Here is a 23,662-nt window from a genome sequence, read left to right as displayed (position 1 = left end):
TAGCCTGTTATCAAATCTGTGGAGGACTCAAGTTTTGCTCATTACTGGGCTTTTGGTAAAGGAGGGATGGACAATGTGGAAAAAGCATACCTAGTGCCTGCAAATTAGCATCAGCATCTATGAGGCCTGAGCTCTCATGGAGACCCTGAGCCAGGGGCCAAGCCAGAGCTGGGACCCATGGTTGCATTGGGTCTAGGTGGGCTTGGTCCTGATGCTCATTGTCCTTGTGTTACCATAGGACTCAGCACTGCCTCGCACAGAACCTGGACTGGGGGGAGGTGCCCCCCATCCTCACCCCATGCAGGAATGACCCTGTCCTCCACCCTGGTCCTGTGGTGCTGGCGGTGTGTGGGGTCTGTGTGAGAGCAAACCCCCACACCACAGGGTCCCAGGGTCTGCAGATGAGGGAAGGCCTTGGCCTGAGTGTGGGGAGCAGTGGTGCTGCACGAAGCACCGGGGCCACTTCAGCCCCAGGGCTCTGGGAATGCTGAAGGGGCTTGGTGCCTGGGGGAAGGCACTCCAACCTGTGCCCTGTGGTTGGGCTGGTGCGTGCCCTGGGCCATTCAGGGACAGCTCATGATTCATGCTGAGTGCAGAATCAAATCCCGCTGTGACTGCCAGGTCTCTGCAGAGCTGGGGGTATCTCCTCTCGCACAGCACCTTTCTGGACCAGAGTTGCGTTGTGGCACTTGTGGGGCCATTGAGGTCCTGGGCCTCAGGAAAGCTGTGCTGGAGGAAGGCAAGGCAACAGAGAGCAGTGTTGCATGTCTGAGCAGCAGTCACTGTCCTGGGGCTGCCTTCACCCGAGAGGGTGTTGGGTTCAGAGGGATTCCAGTGCATGGCCTGCTGTTGCCGATATCAACACTAACTTGTGAACACCTCAGCCAAGAGGTTGGCAACAACTGGGCCATGCCAGATGCTGTGCTGAAGGGGGATAGGGCTGCATGGGGAAGCTGTCCCTGCTGCCCATGCCCAGGTGTGATGACAATGGCCCCAAGATCAGATGATGGAGAGATGGGACAGATAGATGACTGTGGGCCATCTGCATGGCTATTTTCCCATTCCCAATTCCAGCCATCCTTTAGCAACGTATTCTTCTGACTCTCCTTCCCCAGTACGGTTCCTCCCAAAGCAAGAGGAGCACTCTTCCCCATGACCTTGTGGGACTGATGACCTCCCTGGGACAGCCCACATGCCCACAGGTCCTCTCTGGAGGACAGTAGTTGTCAGGATTCCTGTTCACATGATGTGCTCCAGGGCCAAGGGGGTATTTCTGAGAGGAGACGCAGCAAGGCAAGGACTGGTGGCCATTGGCTGTGGTGTAACTAGGGTTGTCTTCCTCAGCCTCACGAGGCAGAACCTGAAAGAAGACTTCCTGCAGTGTGTCCCACCTTCCAATGCCTGTACAGGAGTGATGATGCCTCCTCCTAATTGCCGCTCAAAGCAATGTCTTTCTCTCTCGGCGGTCAGTATGCAGATGGAAAGACCACCGGAGGGACACAGACAAGGTTGCATCAATTTATTACTGAGTCCAAAGAGGGAAATGAGGTCAATCCAAGTGGAGGCCCCCAGTGCGGGGACGAGCAGGAGCAGCAAAGAATCTGTTTCTCTTTTCCTGTGGCAGAGTTTCCACAGGTCATCTGTCGACCTGCCTGGCGAAGGGAGACAGGCGAGAAGATCGCTGCATGCTGTGGGGTAAGCACAAGACACGAAAGAAAAGAGGAAAAGTGTGAGGGGAAGAGAGGAAAGGTAGGCATTGGCCGTAGTTTCAGAGAGCTCAGGCTGGCCCAGTCTTGCCCTTGCTGTGCAAGCCAGAGATGGTCAGCTGCCCTTAAAATAATGCCACAAAGCTTGATCCTCTGTCCAGCATCATGTTCTGAGTTCCTGGAGGTCCTTGTCCGAGGCCGTTGCCAGTATCTTTAGCAGGGGGGGCATCTGCGGCCACAGTAGCAGCTGGTGATACAGGAGAGGTCACAGCACCCAGAGGTGATGGGCACTCCATCACAGCTGAGGATGCTGCCAACGGCAGCAGAGGTGGATGAGCCAACAATGGTGTTCTGTGGGAAGGAGCTGAGGATGGGGCCGGGCAGGGTCACCACCACGGGGGAGGGCTGGATGACGACAGTGGAGTTCTGGCACTGCCTGACACAGGGCTCATTGCAGCTGTTGGCCAGCGGGGTCGGGCCACAGGGCTGGCAGGGCAGGCAGGGCTGGCACTGGTCGTAGCAGGACATGTCTTGGGGCAGAGGTTCACCTGGGAGAGAGGGTAGGGAGGAAGCAAAACATGGGGATGTGTGAGGAGCAGCCTGTCACCACACCATGAGGGAGCCAAAGAACATGCAGGGCCAGGAGGTGGAGGCTCGGCAGAGATGTATGAGAGCTTCTTGGCCTCGTTCTGCCAGGGCCCATAAAAGCCACAGAGCTCCTATGCAGCCACTGTTTAGCCCCTGATTCCAGAAGCCACCTCAGTACAGCCCCAGCTTCCCTCCATGCCCAACCTTCTCCCCACTTCCCTCTCTCGTGACAAGCAGCCCCAACATCTGACACAGAACAAAGCTGGTGTCACCTGAGAAGCCCACTGAGATGAGACTTCCTTTTAGAGAAATCAGAGAAGGAGAAGGAGCTTCCGACTCACCTGGTTCCCAAGGAGAAGGAGGCAAGAGAAGTGGCTGAGGAAGTGAGGAGTTGGGTTGGCTTTTATCATGGACCTTTGCTGCCAGAGGCATCCCTTGTAGAGGTGATTATTTTCTGACAAGCTCATCTTGAATGCAAAACATCCCAGCTAATGCTGTGGGCTGTGTTCTGGCTTCCTGCACTGCTGTCTTTTCATGTCCTGCTTTATGCCAGGCACATTCCTCAGTGAAGGCATCTTCTGTGTGACAGGATGAGAGGCCCAAGCATTTCTGGTGCAGAACACGTCAGTGTGGGCAGAGGACTCATCTCACATGCTGGAAGAGTCCAGAAAAGATCACTCAAGATGAAGTAAACAGCTGGCTCAGACAACACACATGCAGAGACACACACACAAATCTAGCCCTCTAGACATGTAGAGTCAATTGGGAAGACTCAAGACACCCAAAGAGAGGCTGTCTGCACTGCCCAGGGCCACTGCACAGGTCGTGGACTTGACAGAGTCTTCTTCTGCATGTCCTGTGTCCAAGGGTTCAGTGTGGCTGAGGGAAGACTGGTCTGCACTCGGTGAGAGCCGGAGATGCAGCTGATGAGAGTGAGGTTCCCAGCATGACACTTTCACTGACACAGAAGGCCTCTCCCTGCTCTCTGTCTGTCCTAGAGTACCCTGGACATGGATATGGCCTTTAGCCATGGCATGGAGGTGGTGTAAGGGCTGGTAGGAGAGTTTGTGTGTTCACTTCTGATCATCGCATGATGAAGCAAGCCGTGCAGAGGTGACCAGGTAGGCAGGCCATGATACGAGCTCATGCTAGCTAGGGAGTTCAGAGGCCGCAAATGATGAAATGCAGGATCAGTGTCTCCAGAAGGATGGTTTGTCCCATTTACCGTGCACGTCTGCTTTGGGATGGGCTAAGTCCAGTGTGGCAGCTGATGTCTCCTCACTGACTGTGGGGAGAGTCTACAGAGTCTGTTAGAGCAGGTCCAGAGGAGGGCCACAAAAACAATCAGAGGGATGGAACCCCTGCCCTATGAAGAAATACAGAGAGAGGTTCTCCTCAGATTTTAATGACACGGCTTCTCCGCAGGTCTACCACATCCCTGAGCCTCCCAGCAGACTCTCTGAGAATGAAGCAGCACCCACAGGAGAAGAAGAAAGACCTAGGGAGTTCCTACTGCCATTTGGACATGCACAAGTTCACTGGATGATGCATCAAAGGGGGTTCTGAGAGCTGACTGGGCAGCCCCTGGAAGGAAGATGGAGCAAATACTCTCACACTCACTCACAATGTTTGTGTACACTCATGCTTGCATTACAATTGAAGAAACTCCTCCAAACTTACATGTTCCCATCTACCCTTAGTGATCTCCTTAAGGGAGATGTGGGGGTATGAGACCAGCCCCAGATCTGGAAAGGAAGTGGAGCCTCACTGGGGGATTTACACAGCAGCAGAACATTGTGTGTCTAGGACAAGCCAGACTCCCCACAGCCTGCAAACACTGAGGCTGGGACTCCAGAGGTGAGTGTGACTGGTCCCAGTAACAAAAGGCACTCAGACTCTTCAAAGCATTCCTTCAAATGCCGTCTATTAGCGCTAAGAACAGAAAGAAAGAGAGGACAGTATAGGTAACCTTACCTCCCTTCAGATGCTTAGAACCCTGAGCTGCTCTATGTCAGCTGCTCTGACAGAATGAGAGAATCACAGAAGAGTTGAGGTTGGAAGGCACCTCTGGAGGTCATCTGGTCCCACGCCCCTGCTCAAGCAGGGCCACCTAGAGCCAGTTGCCCAGGACCGTATCTGGGTCAGTTGTGAATATCTCTAAAGAAGGAGACTTGGCAACCTCCCTGGGCAACCCGTGCCAGTGCTCTGGCACTCGCACAGTGCAATGTGTTGCCCCCTTGCCAGGGACAGGACACTGTGCAGATCCCATCCACAGAAGGGTTACCCCATTGTGGTCAGTTGTGCTTTGAGAGCATTTTCTCAATCGGAAACACCTCTAGTCACCATTTCTACTGTCAAACACTACAACCTTGCCAGCTGTTTAGTACAGGTGAACAACTACCAGCAGCTTTCACATCCCTGTTTCTTAGGGTGTAAATCAAGGTGTTCAGCAGGGGAGTCAGAGTGGTGTAAATAACAGTTGCAGCTCTGCCAGTAGATGGTGTAAATCATCATTAATAAAAGGACCTCTGGCAACAATACCCTTTGATTGAATTGTAAAAACCACTTAGATCCTGTGCCCTTTTCTGCCTTTCCAAGATCAATTTTCTTGGACAGGCTAACCAGGGGTCATGCCAAGAGCCACGAGCAGCTGTCCCTTCTGTCACAAGACATGCCATCCCTCCCTCTTCCACCAGAATAATTGCTGATGGTATCAATCTGAAGAAGGACCTTCTGCTTATTACGAGGTCTACTGTGGGAGGGATAGGAAGTCCAGCTGTGCTGCTGTAGATGATGGGTATTGATAGCATGACTAGGGAAGAAGGATTTCCGACAGGGAAGTGAAATGGCTTTATAAAAGTTTGGCCTTCAGTTGTTTTGAGAGATGTTTCATTAGGCATAAGTCCCTGGTGCAGGACGGTGGAAGGGGGTTTTCCGTTCTTCCACTTGTACACTCTTGTCAGGACATCTGGATTTTCATGCAAGCAATAGGATACGAGGCTGTAGTGGCTGCCAAGAGACATTTCCACCCATCAGAAGGGATGAGATTTGCAGGTACAAAATCTCTTTGCTCCCCCCAAAATGGCAGCCAACTCCTGAGCACAAATTCTCAGTGGGGGGACCCGTGAAGCAGTCAAGAGATGTGCCTTCCCCTTCAGCTCTCTTGGGACATGCACCCAGTACCCTCATCCTTGCTGATCTTCACATGCTCCTGCAAGCTCTGTGTCAGAGCAATTTGATCTCCCTCAGAAATACACCGTTTCTCTGTCCCCATTTCTGTGCTGACTGCCCTCACCTCCCACATGCTCAGCTCCAGGTTCCAGCATCGACGCATTCAGCAGCATGGGCGACATTTCCCTGCTACTCCTGCCCATGCGTGCTGGCCGTGACCCCTAGACTGCATGGTGGAGTGGAGATGAAGGTGGAGTAGTGGCTATGGGCCGTCCCAAAGGCTGTTCCCTGCTTTAACACTTGTGCCATTCTGCAAAGCAAACTATCTTCCAGAACCCCACACCCCCTGCCACCGCAGTGCAGTTCCAACCATAGCGAGATGAACGCCCTTCCTCAGGAGCTCATGGGGATGCTGACCCCTCAGGGCATCCTGCCTTTCTCGGATTTTGTGGGCAGAGACAAGGCATGGCAAGGCCTGATGGTCACTGGCAGCAGAGCATCCAGGGATGTCTTCCTCAGTTCCAAGTGACAGTGCCCAAAAGAGGAGCCACTGCCGGCTGTCCCAACATCCCATTCCTCTGTGAATGGAGAATGTGCCCTCACTCCCTTCATCCCCAGAGCAACACCCTTCTCCTTTGGCAGTGTGGGTAGTGTCCACAGAGGGAAGGACTACGTGGAAGGCCAGGCTTGAATGCAGCAGAACTTTAATGAGTCAAAACAGGGAAACAAAGTCACTCCAAGTAAAGCAGAGCAGTGCAGGGACCCCTGGAAGCAGCCAAGAGTCTGTGGTCCTTGGCCATGGAGAAGTTCCTGCCTGCTGTCTTTCCGCCTGCCCCATAGCTACAGAGGAGACAGACGGTGCCCACCAGGCTGCTCTTGGTGAGACCTTGCTGCCAAGGGGAACCAAAGCAAACAAGGAAGAGGGAGAGAAAAGCAAAGCCATCCAGCTATAGTGAAATCAACATCCAAAGACTCGATCCTCTGCCCAGCACCATCTTCTGAGTTCCTCAAGGTCTCTCAGTGGGGTGTTTCTAGCATCTTTCTCAGAGGAGGCACCTCCTGCCACCATAGCGGCTGGAAATGCCAGAGAGGTCACAGCACCCAGAGGTGATGGGCACTCCATCACAGCTGAGGATGCTGCCAACAGCAGCAGAGGTGGACGAGCCCACAAGGGTGTTCTGTGGGAAGGAGCTGAGGATGGGGCCGGGCAGGGTCACCACCACGGGGGAGGGCTCAATGACGACGGTGGAGTTCTGGCACTGCCTGACACAGGCCTCGTTGCAGCTGTTGGCCAGCGGGGTCGGGCCACATGGCCGGCATGGCAGGCACTGGTTGTAGCAGGACATGTCTCTAAGGGTGGAGGTGCACCTGGAAGAGAGGGCAGGGAGGAAGCAGAGCACAAGGGTGGGTGAGGAGCAGCCTGCTATTTTCTGTGTCACAAAGGCGCCAAGGGCACTCCTGAGTGGGGAGCTGGAAACTGGACCCACACAGTCTTCATTTCCCTACAAAGAGCAGCCTGGTCCAGGGAGTCTCTCTCCTAATTCGGAAACCAAAAGTCCTCTCAGCCCTGTCCCAGCATCTCTCTAAGCATACCTCCTCCCCACTTCTCTTTCCCGTAGTAACATGCTTCAAGCCCCAGCACAGGACAGAGCCAGTATCAGCTGAGAGGTCCATCAAGGAAATCTCTCACTTTGGAAGAGGAGGAGAAGGGGCTCCAGACTCACCTGGTTCTCAAGGAGAAGGAGACAGGAGAAGAGGATGAGAGAGCAGGGGCTTGGGCTGGCTTTTATACCTGCCCTGTGTTGCTGCAGGACCAGAGGCACCCTTTGCAGAGGTAACAATTTTCTGACAAGCTCGTCTTGCATGCAAACCATCACAGCTAATGATACGGGCTGTGCTTTCTTTTCCAACACTGATGCCTCTTCATTTCCAGGTTTGTGCCATGCCCATTCCCTGATGAAGGCTTCTTCTGAGCGCTGGGGTGAAAGGCCCTAAAATTTCTAGGGCAGGAATGCAGCAGTATGGGCAGAAGACTCAGCTCAAGTGCTGGATGGGTCCAGAGCAGGCAAGTGACACAAGCCTGAGTCCCTCTGTTGGGACTGTTTGCAGTGTCGTTCTTAGGATGAAGCCCCAGCAATCCTCAGCTGGACAACCATGGGATCCCGTGCATGAGGACGTGCCACATCCATCTCTTTCCCTCCCTCCTCAGCTCACTCTGATGCTCACTTGCTGTTGCCTCCAGAAGTGTCTTGGTTGTGCTGCTAGTTTTTGACCCCATCCTGCCTAACACTCATCAGTCCCCAGGGGTCCTCAGCAGAGTCCATGGTTCGTTGCGTTCCTACATGTGTTCTTGTCTTGTGTGTCCTTGTATGCAGCCAGGTTTGTGTCGATGCATGTGGGAGCACAAATCTCTGCATGATTCCGTGCTGGTGTGAATAAGCATGGGGGGGGGGTGTCCTTGTGTGTCCCTCATCACAAGGGAATACGCTGCTCTTGGCAGGGACACTCTCCAGTGCTCTGTCCATCAGCGCCACAGAGCAGCAGATTCCCAGCCTCAGAAGGAGCCAGACTGCAGATTGAACGGCGATGGCACCAGCCTGCTAGAGATCTGTCCAGGGAAGAGGCCCTGAAATGCCGCCCCTGCCTCTTGAGACCACTTTTCCCAGCCTCTCCAAAGCTCACACTCCACTGCTGCTGATTCCAGGCCCCAACAAGGATGGTTTCACTCCAGCTTGAATCCTTAGTCTACATTCAGTGCTCTCCCTAGCAATAAAGAGTTCCAAAGGATGGGGTTTGCTTTATGCGCAAGTAGAAAGGCTGACGAATGCTGCTGACCATGTGCTGGCCATCCCTGAGTGGATCTGCTTCCACTGCAGTCTTGGTGGTGCCTGGGGTGGGACACAGGTCCTCTCTCATGTCCATGTCAATGTCAAATGGAACAGGCTGCCCGGAGAGATTGTGGACGCCCCATCCCCGGAAGTGTTCAAGGCCAGGTTGGATGGGACTTTGGGCAACCTGGTCTCGTGGAGGGTGTCCCTGCCCATGGCAGGGGGTTGGAACTGGATGAGTTTTACAGTGCCTTCCATCCCAAACCATTCTATGAGTCTACAGTCTTCCTTGACATGGGGTTCATCACTATGACCCATTTCAGTATCCATCCTCACCTCCTGTTGGTGTGTCATCTCATCTGTCCTGAGGGTCCACTCTGCCTTAGGCAAGTGTCACACCTTCTCCATCTGCACTGCCTACCTCAATGTAATGGCCCCCAATTCTGTGCCCGTGGCCTCAAGTACCTGAGGACAGGATCCCAGAACCCTGCACACAGCATGGCTGCTGACTTCTTGCACCACAAGGATGCCCCTGTTGAATCCCCTCCTGTTCAGCCTGAGGAATCAGGAGATGAAAGCTGACCTCACCAGGTGGTCTTGCAGGATGGGGCTGGGCTAGAGTCAGTAGGAATTCTCCCTCTACATGAGACACCTGTGGACTGAGGAAGAGGAGGGAGGATCATGGAGTTGTGAGTCATGATGCCAGCTGGGGAGAGAAGCTGCCTGAGAAAGTGCTGGAAAGGAGGGCTGGGTTTGTTCTTGTGTTTGAGAGGCAGGAAGGCTCCAGCTGGCTCCAGAAAGGTGCTCTTTCTCTCCCAGCAGCATTGATTTGTCCTCTCAGAGGTTCAGCTCCTCCCCCTGTACTTGTCCCACCTCCCCTGCTCGCCCTCCTTGACCTGAGAACTGCCCTTCAGCACTTGCTTCCTCCTGCATTCGTGCCTGACAGTCCACACCTGCATGGCATCCCCTGGAGACTTGACCTGAGAGCTTGCTTTTCCTTTCATCTTGATGGATGCGAGCACCCAGCAGAACCCCGTGCCCTTTCCTTCCAGGTGTCGTTTCAAATGCCCAGTTTCCCAATGAGACACTTGGAGGAAATAAGAGTGCTGTAAAACCAGCAGGTACTTCACTTCCAAAACGTCCTGCCACGCCCTGTTGCTGTGCGGTTCCCGCTGGCCAGCAACACCTTCCCCGTGGCCGAGGTGCCCGTGCCGGGGACAGCCTCTGCCCGCACTCCCGCACACCCAGTGTCGCTGCGGGCAGCTCCGCTGCGGCCGCTCTGTCCCGCGGCGCCGCCTTCCTGCTGGCTCCGTGCTGCCAGCCGCTGCTCGCGGGGCCGCTGCCGACCTTTCACGGGCCACTCGGCCGGCGACAGCGGCTGCAAGGGCGGCAGGAGCAGCCGGAGGGGCCCCGGGGCGGGGTCGGTGTGGTTTTGGGGTGCCTTGTCCCCGGGCAGCAGCACCTCCCGACCCGTTGCCGGGGTTCATGAGCTACGGCAGCGCCGGATGTCCCCGCGACGGCGGCTCGTCCCGCTTCGGTCTGCGGCGGGTGGTGCGGGAGGACCAGAGCTCGGCAGCGCCGCGTTCCCCGGCCCCGGCAGGGCTCAGCCCCGGGGCGGAGCTGGGAGGGGAAGAAGGGGAAGGGGAGAGGAGGCGGGGTGGGCGGAGCAGAGAGCCGGGGCTGGCGGGGGGCAGTGAGGCGCGGGCGGCGGAGCGGCGGGATGCGGCGGTGCCGGGGCGCAGGGCTGGCGGGGCTGGCCGCGGTGCTCCTGGGTGCGTGGGGCTGGCGGTGGTGGCGGGGCGCTGGACCTGGGGCTGCTTGGGACCGGCGCTGGGCAAGAGGCTCGCCTCTGGCCCTCCTGCTTCTCTCTTTCTCCCTTGCTCTTCCCTTCTTCTCCTTCCTTTCTCCCCTCAATGGCTCCCCCCTTCCAACTCTCATTCCTACACTCATCTCTCCACCAATTCTTAATGGGCACTTCCATTACTGCACACGTCGACAGCCTCTGGAAACCCTGCACCTCATCATCTCTGTATGGTCCTGGCTGCTTCTGCAGGATTTGTTCTGGGAAATAGCAGGCAGGGCTGCGTAGAAAGCAGATTTTCAGGTGTTTTTCTTTTTTTTTTTCTCCTTTCTGGCAGTGGCTATGGGCAGAGCCCAGGTGCAGCAGGAGCCGTCGGCAGAGACCACCGAGGGCACCGGCATCAACATCACTTGCTCACACCCCAACATACAGACCAGCGACTTCATCTATTGGTACCGTCAGCTCCCGGGCCGAGGCCCCGCATTCCTCACGTTCGGTCATAAAGGGACCAAAGAGGTGCCGGACCCGCCGGGGCGGCTGTGGGTGGCGGCAGACCGCCGGTCCAGCGCCCTGTGGCTCGCCCGGCCCCGGCGCGGGGACGCGGCGGTGTATTACTGCGCCCTGAGAGACACGGGGAGAGGAGCCGGGGCTGCGGCCGGGCACGAACCACGAAGCAGGAAGGGCGGCGGGCGGGGCCGGGCGTGTGTGTCGGGGGCGGGGGGACAGCCCCGGCCGGGCCCGCCAGGGGGCGCTGCCGCTCCGCCCGCCGGGGCCGCCCGGCCCCGCGCCCCTTCCCCCGCCCGACCGGCACCGGCACCGGCAGCACCACCTCCTCCTTGCAGTCGGTGCCTGCGCTCGGCACCTCTTCTCCTTGATGGCTGCTGCGGAGCTGTGCTCCTGGAGGCAGCAAACAGCCACGCTTACTCAGCGCTACACATGCAGACTGACACGGTCCCTGCAAGGCAGGGAGGGCAGTAGGGTGTGTCCCACGAGGCTCTCTTGCTTCCCCAGAAAGGGCTCAGAGCGTTCTGGCTAACGTGACATCCTCTGGCCTGTCTGTAAAGGCCTGCTGCCAGCGTTGTCTCAGAAATGCATCTCAGAGGGCACAGATTCCCATCCTGCCCATCTCAGGCTGGTTCTTCTCTTGCCTCTGTCCTCCCCTTGCCAAGGCTGCTCAGCTGGTTTTGCCTTTTTTGAAGGCAAAGTGACAGCTGTACGTTCTTCACGTGAGGACATGGCACAGGGATTTCATGGTGCCATGAGTAAACTGAATTCAAATGCTCCAGAGAGATGCTCGTTCGCCAGCGGACATCGGGCCACAGGGTCAGCATGGCAGTCACTGGTCATAGCAGGACATGTTTCAAGTCCAGAAGTGCTCCTAGGAGACAGAACAGAGGGGAAGCAGAGCACTCTCTGAATGAGACTTTCACCCCTCTACTCCCTCTCATGGTAAGCAGCACCATGACTCAGCATAGGATGGAGGAGTACACTTCTGCATGAGCAGAAAAAGGACGTGGGGAAAGGGCTTCAGACTCACCTGGTTCCCAAGGAGAAGGAGGCAAGAGAAGTGGATGAGAGATCAAGGAGCTGGGCTGGCTATTATGGTGGCCCTGACCTGCCCCACTGTGGTGGGTTGACCCTGGCTGGGGGCCAGGTGCCCACCAGAGCCTCTCTATCATTCCCCTCATTCACTAGACAGGGGAGAAAAGGTATAATGAAAAGCTTATGGGTCGAGATGAAGACAGGGAGAGATCACTTGCTAATTATCGTGATGAGCAAACCAGACTGAACTTAGAGAGGGAATTAATCTAATTTATAACTAAGCAAAACAGAGTAGAGGAATGAGAAATAAAATGAAATCTTAAAACACCTCCCCCCACCTCTCCCATCTTCCCGGGCTCAACTTCACTCCTGGCTTCAACCTCCGCCCCCCTCAGCGTGACAGGGGGACGGGGAATGGGGGTTACGGTCAGTTCATCACACGTTTCTTCTGCCACTTCTTCCTCCTCAGGGGGAGGACTCCTCTCATCGTTCCCCTGCTCCAGCATGGAGTCCCTCTCACGGGACGCAGTCCTTCACGAACTTCTCCAACTTGGGTCTCCCACAAGGTGCAGACCTTCAGGAGCAGATTGCTCCAGCGTGGATCCCCCACAGGGTCACAAGTCCTGCCAGCAAACCTCTGGCGTGGGCTCCTCTCTCCACTGGTCCACAGGTCCTGCCAGGAACTTGCTCCAGTGTGGGCTTCCCACGGGGTCACAGCCTCCTTCAGGTGCTTCCACCTGCTCCGGCGTGGGGTCCTCCATGGTCTGCAGGTGGAATCTCTACACCCCCTCATCCTTCCTCCATGGGCTGCAGGGGGACAGCCTGCTTCACCATGCTCTTCACCAGGGGCTGCAGGGGGATCTCTGCTCCGGCACCTGGAGCACCTCCTCCCCCTCCTTCTGCACTGACCTTGGTGTCTGCAGAGTTTCTCACATCTTCTCACTCCTATCTCCGGCTGCAAACTCTCTCTCTCTAACTTGGGTTTTTTCCCTTCTTAAATATGTTATCACAGAGGCGCTGATTGGCTTGGCCTTGGCCAGTGGTGGGTCCGTCTTAGAGCTGGCTGGCATTGGCTCTATCAGACACAGGGGAAGCTTCTAGCAGCTTCTCACAGAAGCCACCCCTGTAGCCCCCCCCACTACCAAAACCTTGCCACACAAACCCAACACACCCAGGCCCAGAGGTAGCTTCGAAGGAAGTGGCAATTTTCTAAGGTGCTCATGATGAACGGAAAACATCCAAGGTAATAACTTGGGCTGGGTGGTTGTTTTCCTTGATGCCACCTTTTCATTTCCTGGCTCTTGCCATACCCATTCCCTCATGGAGTGCTGGGATTGAGAGGCCCCAGGATTTCCGGGGCAGGAATGTGTCAGTGCCAGCAGACGACTCAGCTCAGGTGCCGGAGGGGTGCAGTGCAGGCAAGTGATGTTGTCCTGGGGTATGCTGGTGGGGTTGCCTGTGGCTACATTGACAGGAAGGGGCCCAGCTGCTCCCAGCCCTGCAATCCTTGGCTGCTCACCCAAGGGCTTCCTTGTGTAAGGCTGTCCCGTGTCTTTCTCTTTCTCTCCCTCCCAACTCACTCCAATGGTCACTCGGAGGGAGTAGGTGGGCTGCACTGCTAGATTTCATAGAGTCTAAATATTTTACCCATGCAACTAAGCAGCCTTCCCCAAGATTTGGGTATCGAGGCCTGCAAAGTTTATGATGTCCCTCGTTTTTTCAATGCTGCTGAAAATCAAAGCTATGTGGGCCCTCTTCTACCACTGGGAAATTATGGGGTAGACAGCATGATGCTGGAAGAGAAAAATCAATTTTGGGTATGGCACATAGCCCTTCTTGATGCCTTTGACATCCGTTGTCAGATTCAGTTCTAGCTGAGCTTTGGCTTTCCTAACCTCATCCCTACATGCTTGGACAGTGCCTCTGGATTCCTCCCAGCTTACCTGTCTTGGCTTCCCTCTCCTGTTTTCTTCCTTCTTCTGTTCTGGTTTGGCCAGGAGCTCCTTGTTCATCCCTGCAGGCCTCCTGGCATGCTTTCCTGACTTTCTGGTCTTTGGGAATGGACTGCTCTTGAGCTTGCAGGAGGTGTTCCTGGGATGCTCAGCAGCTTTCTTGGGCCCTTCTAGCCTCTAGGGCCTTACTCCACAGGACTTTCCCAAGCAGACCTTTAAAGACACCAAAGCCTGCTGCCCCAAAGGCCTGGATTGTGAGCTTGCTATTTACCCTCCTCCCTCCCCTCAGGATCCTGACCACCTCCACCATTTCATTGTCACTGCAGCCCAGGCTGCCTTTGATCTTCACATCCCCAACGAGCTCTTCCTTGTTGGTACATATGAGGTCCAGCAGAACACCTGTCCTTGTTGGATCTTCTCTCACTTGGGTGATGAAGTTGTCGTCCATGCACTCCAGAAAACTCCTGGCTTCCTTATGTCCTGCTGTGTTGTCCCTCTAGCAGATATTGTGGTGGCTGAAGTTCCCCATGAGGAGCAGGGCCTGTGAATGTGAGGCTGCTCCTGTCTGTCTGTAGAAGGCCTCATCCACTGGCTCTTCCTGGTCAGGTGGCCTGTAGCGGATACGCACTACAATGTCACTCTTACCTGTGCTCTCTTTAATGCTCACCAATATGCTCTCAGCTGCTGCATCACCTATCCCCAGGCAGAGCTCCATGCACTCCAACTGCTCTCTCACAGAAAGGGCAAGCCCCCTTCCTTGTCTTCCCAGCCTGTTCTTCTGAAGCAGCCTCTGTCCCTCCATTGCAACATGCCAGTCATGGGAGACATCCCACCCCGGTTCCGTGACCCCGGTGTGATTGTGTCCCTGCAGCTGCACACAGATCTCTAACTTCTTGTGTTTACTCCCCATACCGCATGCATTAGGGTACAGGCAATTGACAGAGGAGTCCAGCACGTTGACGTCCTAGAAAGGGTTTTGGGGACTTCTCCACAATGATGCCTTGTAGGCACTTCCTTGCTTACATGCAGCTGCTAGAGGTGAGCCCACTTAAGCCCTGTTTTCTTGATCTTGTTCAAAAAACAGGGCTTCAAGGCACACGTGGCTCCTCTTTAGCTGTGTGGGCAGTGAACCTACTTTGTAGTTGTAAGCCCTTTGGTGGGGCAGGAGCCTTCCCCTTGGTGTTAGAAGTCACCAGGTTCCATGCTGGGGTTGTCCCCTCAGAAACTGCTCTTAGGAGTGTAAGGCCCTGATAACAAGTGAATGTCCAAACACCCATCTTGACATGGACAGGGATGGGCTGATGATGACCAGGGAGTGTTGAACAAGAACGCAGCCTGCGGAGGCAGGATAACGTCTTGTGAGACCACTCCTCTATTCCTAAAACACGTAAACAATGACCATCTGTGCCCTGTGCACCATGTGCCTGTGACAGATCACCAGTCACTTGGTCAGCCCTGAAAGGGGGGGGGGGGGGGCAGTGAGACCCCGAGGACCCCCCCCCAACCCACTGACTCATTTCTAGAACATTTCTGAACATTCCTGAGCACATACTGCGTCTGCTCAGTGATGACAGACCCCCACATATGGGGCGGGCGCATTGGGTTATAAAAAGGGAAAAGGTAAGTTTTTGGCGTGTGCCCATGTGGTGGGTTGACCCTGGCTGGAGGCCAGGTGCCTGCCAGAGCCGCTCTCTCACTCCCCTCATTCACTAGACAGGGGAGAAAAAGGCATAACAAAATGCTTGTAGGTTGAGATAAGGACAGGGAGAGATCACTCACTAATTGTTGTCACGAGCAAAACAGACTGAACTTAGAGAGGGAATTCATCTGATCTATTACTAAGCAAAACAGAGTAGAGGAATGAGAAAATAAAATGGAATCTTAAAACACCTCCCCCCACCCCTCCCATCTTCCCGGGCTCAACTTCACTCCCGGCTTCAACCTTCCCCCCCTCAGCGGCACAGGGGGACGGGGAATGGGGGTTACAGTCAGTTCATCACACGTTGTTTCTGCCGCTTCTTCATCCTCAGGGGGAAGACTCCTCTCATCGTTCCCCTGCTCCAGCATGGAGTCCCTCTCACGGGGTGCAGACCTTCAGGAGCAAACTGCTCCAGCGTGGGGTCCCCCACGAAGTCACAACTCCTGCCAGCAAACCTGCCCTGGCGTGGGCTCCCCTCTTCACGGGTCCAGAGGTCCGGCCAGGAACTTGCTCCAGTGTGGGCTTCCCACGGGCCACAGCCTCCTTCAGGTGCTTCCACCTGCTCCAGCGTGGGGTCCTCCACGGGCTGCAGGTGGAATCTCTACACCCCCTCATCCTTCCTCCATGGGCTGCAGGGGGACAGCCTGCTTCACCATGCTCTTCACCAGGGGCTGCAGGGGGATCTCTGCTCCGGTGCCTGGAGCACCTCCTCCCCCTCCATCTGCATTGACCTTGGTGTCTGCAGAGTTTCTTACATCTTCTCACTCCTCTCTCCGGCTGCAAAAGCTCTCCCTCTCTAAGTGTTTTTCTTCTTCTTAAATATGTTATCACAGAGGCACTGATTGGCTTGGCCTTGGCCAGCAGCGGGTCCGTCTTGGAGCCAGCTGGCATTGGCTCTATCAGACACAGGGGAAGCTTCTAGCAACTTCTCACAGAAGCCACCCCTGTAGCCCCCCCACTACCAAAACCTTGCTACGCAAACCCAACACAGCCCTCCACCTGAAGACAGAAGAACAGAGCAGAGAACATCGCTGGATCCAAGGGTGGTGATATCTTTTCTCTCCCTCTCTCTTTTCTTTCTCTCTTTTCCTCTCTATCACTCTCTTTGTCTCTAACTTAATTTTCGGCATGTTAGGGTAATATCGTCACATGTTTTGCTGAAACCTTACCTTTCATAGTTCTGCTAAATTTTCAGCATTGTTATGACCTTTACCAAGCCTCTATCTTTTGTAGTTCCACTGAGTTTTAAGTAAATTTATAGTTGGTTTGAACCTCTAAAGTAATTGTCATTACTTCTGCTTACTGCGCAGAGAATTAAAAAGTTAACTCACTCTCACTCCCTGAATGGGATTGGACAAGGAGTCTACAAGTGCTGGTCAGTTTTTCAGAATCACCTTTTAAAAACACAGGCACAGGCATTCCATTGTGTTGAAAGTGAAGCAAGCGGGGCAGAAGACCAGCCTGGCTGAACAGGGAACTCCTCGCAGAGCTCAAGAGGAAAAAGAACTTGCAAGATCTTTAGAAGGAAGGTCAGGCTTTGCGGGGAGATTACAGAGCTGTCGTTTGCTTATGCAGGGAGGAGATATGAAAGGCTGTGGTGGTTTAACTTGGCAGGCAGCTAAAACAACCGCACAGCTGTTCGCTCACTATCCCTGCCCACAGTGGGATGGGGGACAGAATTGAAAAGAAAAAAAGTTAATACTCCTGGCTTTAGAAAAAGACAGTTTAAGAGGTCAGAAAGGAAGGGAGGAAGAGGAGAAGTAGTAGAAGTAGAAGTAGCAGTAGTAATAATAATAATATTAATAATAATAATATTAATAATATAAATAATATTAATAATAATAAAGTATATAGAAAATAAGTGATGCACAGCACAATTTCTCACCACCCGTAGCCGATGCACAGCTGCTGCACCTCCTGGCCAACCCCCCAGTTATATACTGAGCATGATGTCATATGGCATGGACTATCCCGTTGGCCAGTTTGGGTCAGCTGTCCTGGCTGTGTCCCCTCCCAGCTTCTTGGATGCCCCCTGCCTTCTCCTTGGCAGGCCAGTATGAGAAGCTGAAAAGTCCTTGACTGCTTGGCAGCAAGTAAAAACATCAGTGTGTTATTCACATTATTCTCTCTCTAAATCCAAAACACAGCACTCTACCAGCTGCTAGGAAGAAAATTAACTCTACCCCAGCTGAAACCAGGACAAAGGGCAAAGCTCAATTAGAGTTGAAACTGCTAGTGTGATGTCAGACAACAAGAAAGGCTTTTTGGAAGCATGTTAACAGCAAGAGGAGGCCTAAAGAAACCATTGGGCTGATACTTGTTGAAGATGGCCACCTGACTAATGGGAATGAAGAAAAAGCGGAGGTATTCAATGCTTTTTTTGCCTCAGCCTTTAACAGTACCGGTAGACCTTGAGCTGCCTGGTCCTCTGAGTCAGAGGACAACAGCTGCGGGAAAAGTGACTTTCCATTGGTAGACACTGAAATTGGAAGGGACCAGTTGTATCAGCTGAATGTTCATAAGTCCATGGGGCCAGATGGGATTCATGCCAAAGTACTGAAGGAGCTGGCGGATGTTATGGTAGGACCCCTTTCAATCATCTACCAAAAGTCTTGGAGGTCTAGGGAGGTCCCTGCTGACCGGAAGCTTGCCAATGTTATCCCAATTTACAAGAAGAGCCTGAGGGAAGACCCAGGAAACTACAGACCTGGTAGCCTAACCTCAGTTCCTGGAGAAATAATGGAGAAGATTATACTGGTTGCAACTGAAAGGCATTTAAAGCGCAATGCAGTCATCAGGCAGAGTCAACATGGGTTCACAAAGGGAAAGTCCTGTGGAACTACTGTTCTTCTATGATAAGGTCACCTGCCTAGTGGATGAAGGGAAGGCAGTGGATGTAGTTTTTCTGGATTTTAGTAAGGCTTTTGATACTGTCCCTCACAGCATGCTTCTGGACAAGTTGTCCAACTGTGAGATGAGCAGGTACACGATGTGCTGGGTGAAGAACCGGCAGAACGGCAGGGCTCAAAGGGTTGTAGCGAACAGGGCTAGGTCTGGCTGGTGACCAGTCACCAGCAGTGTGCCTCAGGGCTCAATTCTAGGGCCAGTTCTTTTCAATATTTTTATCAGTGATCTTCATGCAGGAGTTGAATGCACCATGAGCAATTCTGCTGATGATACCAAACTGGGAGGTGCTGTTGACTCTCTTGAGGGACAAGAGGCCTTGCAGGGGGATCTAGATATTTGGAGCACTGGGCAATCATCAAAGGCATGAAATTTAATAAGATCAAATGCAGGATTCTGCACCTGGTACGGAGCACTGCCAGACACAAGTATAAATTGGGAGAGCAGCCCTGCAGCAAGGGATCTGGGGATGCTGGTTAACAGCCAGCTCACTATGAGTCAGCAGCATGCCCTGGCAGCCAAGAGGGCAAACCACATCCCGGGGTGCATCAAACCCAGTATAACCATCTGGTCAAGATTGGTGATTATGCCACTGTACTTAGCATTGGTGCAGCCTCACCTAGAGTGCAGCGTGTAATTCTGGCTCCCACAACTTAAAAAAGATGTTAAGATACTTGAATCTCTCCTCTCCTCTCCTCTCCTCTCCTCTCCTCTCCTCTCCTCTCCTCTCCTCTCCTCTCCTCTCCTTCCCTTCCCCATGCCAGAGGTTGCCCTTACCTTAACACTAGAGGCAGACACTACCTCCTTCTCCACTGCTTTGGGGCTCATCAAGCTGCCAGAGAAAATCCTCTCTATCTCCCTTTCACCTGCTCTGATGATGTGCAGCTGGCTCACTTGCAGCTGCTTGCCCACTGGTGAATGCCAACCGCTTGCTCTCTGTTGGCCTGAGAATATTCTCTGGGGTTACAGTTCCTGCCAACCGCTTTAGCAGGAAGCGCTCTGTAAATAGCCTGTTATCAAATCTGTGGAGGACTCAAGTTTTGCTCATTACTGGGCTTTTGGTAAAGGAGGGATGGACAATGTGGAAAAAGCATACCTAGTGCCTGCAAATTAGCATCAGCATCTATGAGGCCTGAGCTCTCATAGAGACCCTGAGCCAGGGGCCAAGCCAGAGCTGGGACCCATGGTTGCACTGGGTCTAGGTGGGCTTGGTCCTGATGCTCATTGTCCTTGTGTTACCATAGGACTCAGCACTGCCTCGCACAGAACCTGGACTGGGGGGAGGTGCCCCCCATCCTCACCCCATGCAGGAATGACCCTGTCCTCCACCCTGGTCCTGTGGTGCTGGCGGTGTGTGGGGTCTGTGTGAGAGCAAACCCCCACACCACAGGGTCCCAGGGTCTGCAGATGAGGGAAGGCCTTGGCCTGAGTGTGGGGAGCAGTGGTGCTGCACGAAGCACCGGGGCCACTTCAGCCCCAGGGCTCTGGGAATGCTGAAGGGGCTTGGTGCCTGGGGGAAGGCACTCCAACCTGTGCCCTGTGGTTGGGCTGGTGCGTGCCCTGGGCCATTCAGGGACAGCTCATGATTCATGCTGAGTGCAGAATCAAATCCCGCTGTGACTGCCAGGTCTCTGCAGAGCTGGGGGTATCTCCTCTCGCACAGCACCTTTCTGGACCAGAGTTGCGTTGTGGCACTTGTGGGGCCATTGAGGTCCTGGGCCTCAGGAAAGCTGTGCTGGAGGAAGGCAAGGCAACAGAGAGCAGTGTTGCATGTCTGAGCAGCAGTCACTGTCCTGGGGCTGCCTTCACCCGAGAGGGTGTTGGGTTCAGAGGGACAGGGGGCTCCAGTGCGTGGCCTGCTGTTGCCGATATCAACACTAACTTGTGAGCACCTCAGCCAAGAGGTTGGCAACAACTGGGCCATGCCAGATGCTGTGCTGAAGGGGGATAGGGCTGCATGGGGAAGCTGTCCCGGCTGCCCATGCCCAGGTGTGATGACAATGGCCCCAGGATCAGATGATGGAGAGATGGGACAGATGGATGACTGTGGGCCATCTGCATGGCTATTTTCCCATTCCCAATTCCAGCCATCCTTTAGCAACGTATTCTTCTGACTCTCCTTCTCCAGTACAGCTCCTCCCAAAGCAAGAGGAGCACTCTTCCCCATGACCTTGTGGGACTGATGACCTCCCTGGGACAGCCCACATGCCCACAGGTCCTCTCTGGAGGACAGTAGTTGTCAGGATTCCTGTTCACATGACGTGCTCCAGGGCCAAGGGGGTATTTCTGAGAGGAGACGCAGCAAGGCAAGGACTGGTGGCCATTGGCTGTGGAGTAACTAGGGTTGTCTTCCTCAGCCTCACGAGGCAGAACCTGAAAGAAGACTTCCTGCAGTGTGTCCCACCCTCCAATGCCTGTATAGGAGTGATGATGGCTCCTCCTAATTGCCACTCAAAGCAATGTCATTCCCTCTCGGCAGTCAGTATGCAGATGGAAAGACCACCGGAGGGACACAGACAAGGTTGCATCAATTTATTACTGAGTCTAAAGAGGGAAATGAGGTCAATCCAAGTGGAGGTCCCCAGTGCGGGGACAAGCAGGAGCAGCAAAGAATCTGTTTCCCTTTTCCTGTTGACAGAGTTCCCCCAGGACAAACCTGTTGACCTGCCTGGCAAAGGGAGACAGGCAAGAAGATTACTCCATGCTGTGAGGTAAGCACAAGACACCAAAGACAAGAGAGGAAAAGTGTGAGGGGAAGAGAGAAAAGGTAGGCATTGGCCGTAGTTTCAGAGAGCTCAGGCTGGCCCAGTCTTGCCCTTGCTGTGCAAGCCACAGATGGTCAGCTGCCCTTAAAACGATGCCACAAATTTTGATCCTCTGTCCAGCATCATGTTCAGAGTTCCTGGGGGTCCTTGTCCGAGGCCGTTGCCAGTATCTTTAGCAGGGAGGACATCTACGGCCACAGTAGCAGCTGGTGATACAGGAGAGGTCACAGCACCCAGAGGTGATGGGCACTCCATCACAGCTGAGGATGCTGCCAATGGCAGCGGAGGTGGACGAGCCCACAAGGGTGTTCTGTGGGAAGGAGCTGAGGATGGGGCCGGGCAGGGTCACCACCACGGGGGAGGGCTGGATGATGACGGTGGAGTTCTGGCACTGCCTGACACAGGGCTCATTGCAGCTGTTGGCCAGTGGGGTCGGGCCACAGGGCTGGCAGGGCAGGCAGGGCTGGCACTGGTCGTAGCAGGACATGTCTTGGGGCAGAGGTTCACCTGGGAGAGAGGGTAGGGAGGAAGCAAAACATGGCGATGTGTGAGGAGCAGGCTGTCACCACACCATGAGGGAGCCAAAGAACATGCAGGGCCAGGAGGTGGAGGCTCGGCAGAGATGTATGAGAGCTTCTTGGCCTCGTCCTGCCAGGGCCCATAAAAGCCACAGAGCTCCTATGCAGCCACTGTTTAGCCCCTGATTCCAGAAGCCACCTCAGTACAGTCCCAGCTTCCCTCCATGCCTAACCTTCTCCCCACTTCCCTCTCTCGTGACAAGCAGCCCCAACATCTGACACAGAACAAAGCTGGTGTCACCTGAGAAGCCCACTGAGATGAGACCTCCTTTTAGAGAAATCAGAGAAGGAGAAGGAGCTTCCGACTCACCTGGTTCCCAAGGAGAAGGAGGCAAGAGAAGTGGCTGAGGAAGTGAGGAGTTGGGCTGGCTTTTATCATGGACCTTTACTGCCCCAGGCTGCCAGAGGCATCCCTTGTAGAGGTGATTATTTTCTGACAAGCTCATCTTGAATGCAGATCATCCCAGCTAATGCTGTGGGCTGTGTTCTGGCTTCCTGCACTGCTGCCTTTTCATGTCCTGCTTTATGCCAGGCACATTCCTCAGTGAAGGCATCTTCTGTGTGACAGGATGAGAGGCCCAAGCATTTCTGGTGCAGAACACGTCAGTGTGGGCAGAGGACTCATCTCACATGCTGGAAGAGTCCAGAAAAGATCACTCAAGATGAAGTAAACAGCTGGCTCAGACAACACACACGCACAGGCACACACACAAATCTAGCCCTCTAGACATGTAGAGTCAATTGGGAAGACTCAAGACACCCAAAGAGAGGCTGTCTGCACTGCCCAGGGCCACTGCACAGGTCGTGGACTTGACAGAGTCTTCTTCTGCATGTCCTGTGTCCAAGGGTTCAGTGTGGCTGAGGGAAGACTGGTCTGCACTCGGTGAGAGCCGGAGATGCAGCTGATGAGAGTGAGGTTCCCAGCATGACACTTTCACTGACACAGAAGGCCTCTCCCTGCTCTCTGTCTGTCCTAGAGTACCCTGGACATGGATATGGCCTTTAGCCATGGCATGGAGGTGGTGTAAGGGCTGGTAGGAGAGTTTGTGTGTTCACTTCTGATCATCGCATGATGAAGCAAGCCGTGCAGAGGTGACCAGGTAGGCAGGCCATGATACGAGCTCATGCTAGCTAGGGAGTTCAGAGGCCGCAAATGATGAAATGCAGGATCAGTGTCTCCAGAAGGATGGTTTGTCCCATTTACCATGCACATCTGCTTTGGGATGGGCTAAGTCCAGTGTGGCAGCTGATGTCTCCTCACTGACTGTGGGGAGAGTCTACAGAGTCTGTTAGAGCAGGTCCAGAGGAGGGCCACAAAAACAATCAGAGGGATTGAACCCCTGCCCTATGAAGAAAGGCAGAGAGAGGTTCTCCTCAGATTTTACTGACACGGCTTCTCCGCAGGTCTACCACATCCCTGAGCCTCCCAGCAGACTCTCTGAGAATGAAGCAGCACCCACAGGAGAAGAAGAAAGACCTAGGGAGTTCCTACTGCCATTTGGACATGCACAAGTTCACTGGATGATGCATCAAAGGGGGTTCTGAGAGCTGACTGGGCAGCCCCTGGAAGGAAGATGGAGCAAATACTCTCACACTCACAATGTTTGTGTACACTCATGCTTGCATTACAATTGAAGAAACTCCTCCAAACTTACATGTTCCCAGCTGCCCTTAGTGATCTCCTTAAGGGAGATGTGGGGGTATGAGACCAGCCCCAGATCTGGAAAGGAAGTGGAGCCTCACTGGGGGATTTACACAGCTGCAGAACATGGTGTGTCTAGGACAAGCCAGACTCCCCACAGCCTGCAAACACTGAGGCTAGGACTCCAGAGGTGAGTGTGACTGGTCCCAGTAACAAAAGGCACTCAGACTCTTCAAAGCATTCCTTCAAATGCCGTCTATTAGCGCTAAGAACAGAAAGAAAGAGAGGACAGTATAGGTAACCTTACCTCCCTTCAGATGCTTAGAACCCTGAGCTGCTCTATGTCAGCTGCTCTGACAGAATGAGAGAATCACAGAAGAGTTGAGGTTGGAAGGCACCTCTGGAGGTCATCTGGTCCCACGCCCCTGCTCAAGCAGGGCCACCTAGAGCCAGTTGCCCAGGACCGTATCTGGGTCAGTTGTGAAT

The 23,662-nt window shown here is 54.1% G+C and overlaps 2 protein-coding genes and 1 gene segment (V, D, J or C); 1 reads left to right on the top strand and 2 right to left on the bottom strand.

Annotated features, from left to right (window-relative positions):
* Positions 1-1,919: 1,919 nt before the first annotated feature.
* Positions 1,920-2,770, bottom strand: LOC129195370 (feather keratin Cos1-1/Cos1-3/Cos2-1-like). The gene is made up of 2 exons (XM_054801314.1): positions 2,632-2,770; positions 1,920-2,254 (listed from the first exon to the last, which is right to left on the bottom strand). Exons 1-2 carry the CDS (start codon positions 2,759-2,761, stop codon positions 1,920-1,922), a joined length of 465 nt encoding a protein of 154 aa, XP_054657289.1. The 5' UTR covers positions 2,762-2,770.
* Positions 2,771-10,013: 7,243 nt separating this feature from the next.
* LOC129195236 (T cell receptor alpha variable 3-like) lies at positions 10,014-14,135 on the top strand. The segment is given in 3 exon segments: positions 10,014-10,065; positions 10,432-10,797; positions 13,915-14,135. Coding segments are annotated over 3 exon segments (639 nt in total).
* A 6,993-nt stretch (positions 14,136-21,128) lies between these two features.
* Positions 21,129-21,925, bottom strand: LOC129195369 (feather keratin Cos1-1/Cos1-3/Cos2-1-like). Its single transcript, XM_054801313.1, has 2 exons — positions 21,841-21,925; positions 21,129-21,463 (listed from the first exon to the last, which is right to left on the bottom strand). The coding sequence occupies exons 1-2, from the start codon at positions 21,911-21,913 to the stop codon at positions 21,129-21,131; spliced, it is 408 nt and encodes a 135-aa protein (XP_054657288.1). The 5' UTR covers positions 21,914-21,925.
* Positions 21,926-23,662: the final 1,737 nt, after the last annotated feature.

Source organism: Grus americana, chromosome 22 (genome assembly GCF_028858705.1).
Source record: "Grus americana isolate bGruAme1 chromosome 22, bGruAme1.mat, whole genome shotgun sequence".
Lineage (NCBI taxonomy): Eukaryota > Metazoa > Chordata > Aves > Gruiformes > Gruidae > Grus > Grus americana.
Note: the sequence above shows the minus strand (reverse complement) of the source record. Positions and strands in the feature narration are given on the sequence as shown.

Excerpts from the sequence above, each read along its gene's own strand:
- LOC129195370 (XM_054801314.1), bottom strand. The coding sequence starts at position 2,761 with ATGAGCTTGTCAGAAAATAATCACCTCTACAAGGGATGCCTCTGGCAG. Across the intron at positions 2,255-2,631 it reads TCTCCTTGGGAACCAGGTGA|GTGAACCTCTGCCCCAAGAC; the intron begins GTCGGAAGCTCC and ends CCTCTCTCCCAG.
- LOC129195369 (XM_054801313.1), bottom strand. The coding sequence starts at position 21,913 with ATGATAAAAGCCAGCCCAACTCCTCACTTCCTCAGCCACTTCTCTTGC. Across the intron at positions 21,464-21,840 it reads TCTCCTTGGGAACCAGGTGA|GTGAACCTCTGCCCCAAGAC; the intron begins GTCGGAAGCTCC and ends CCTCTCTCCCAG.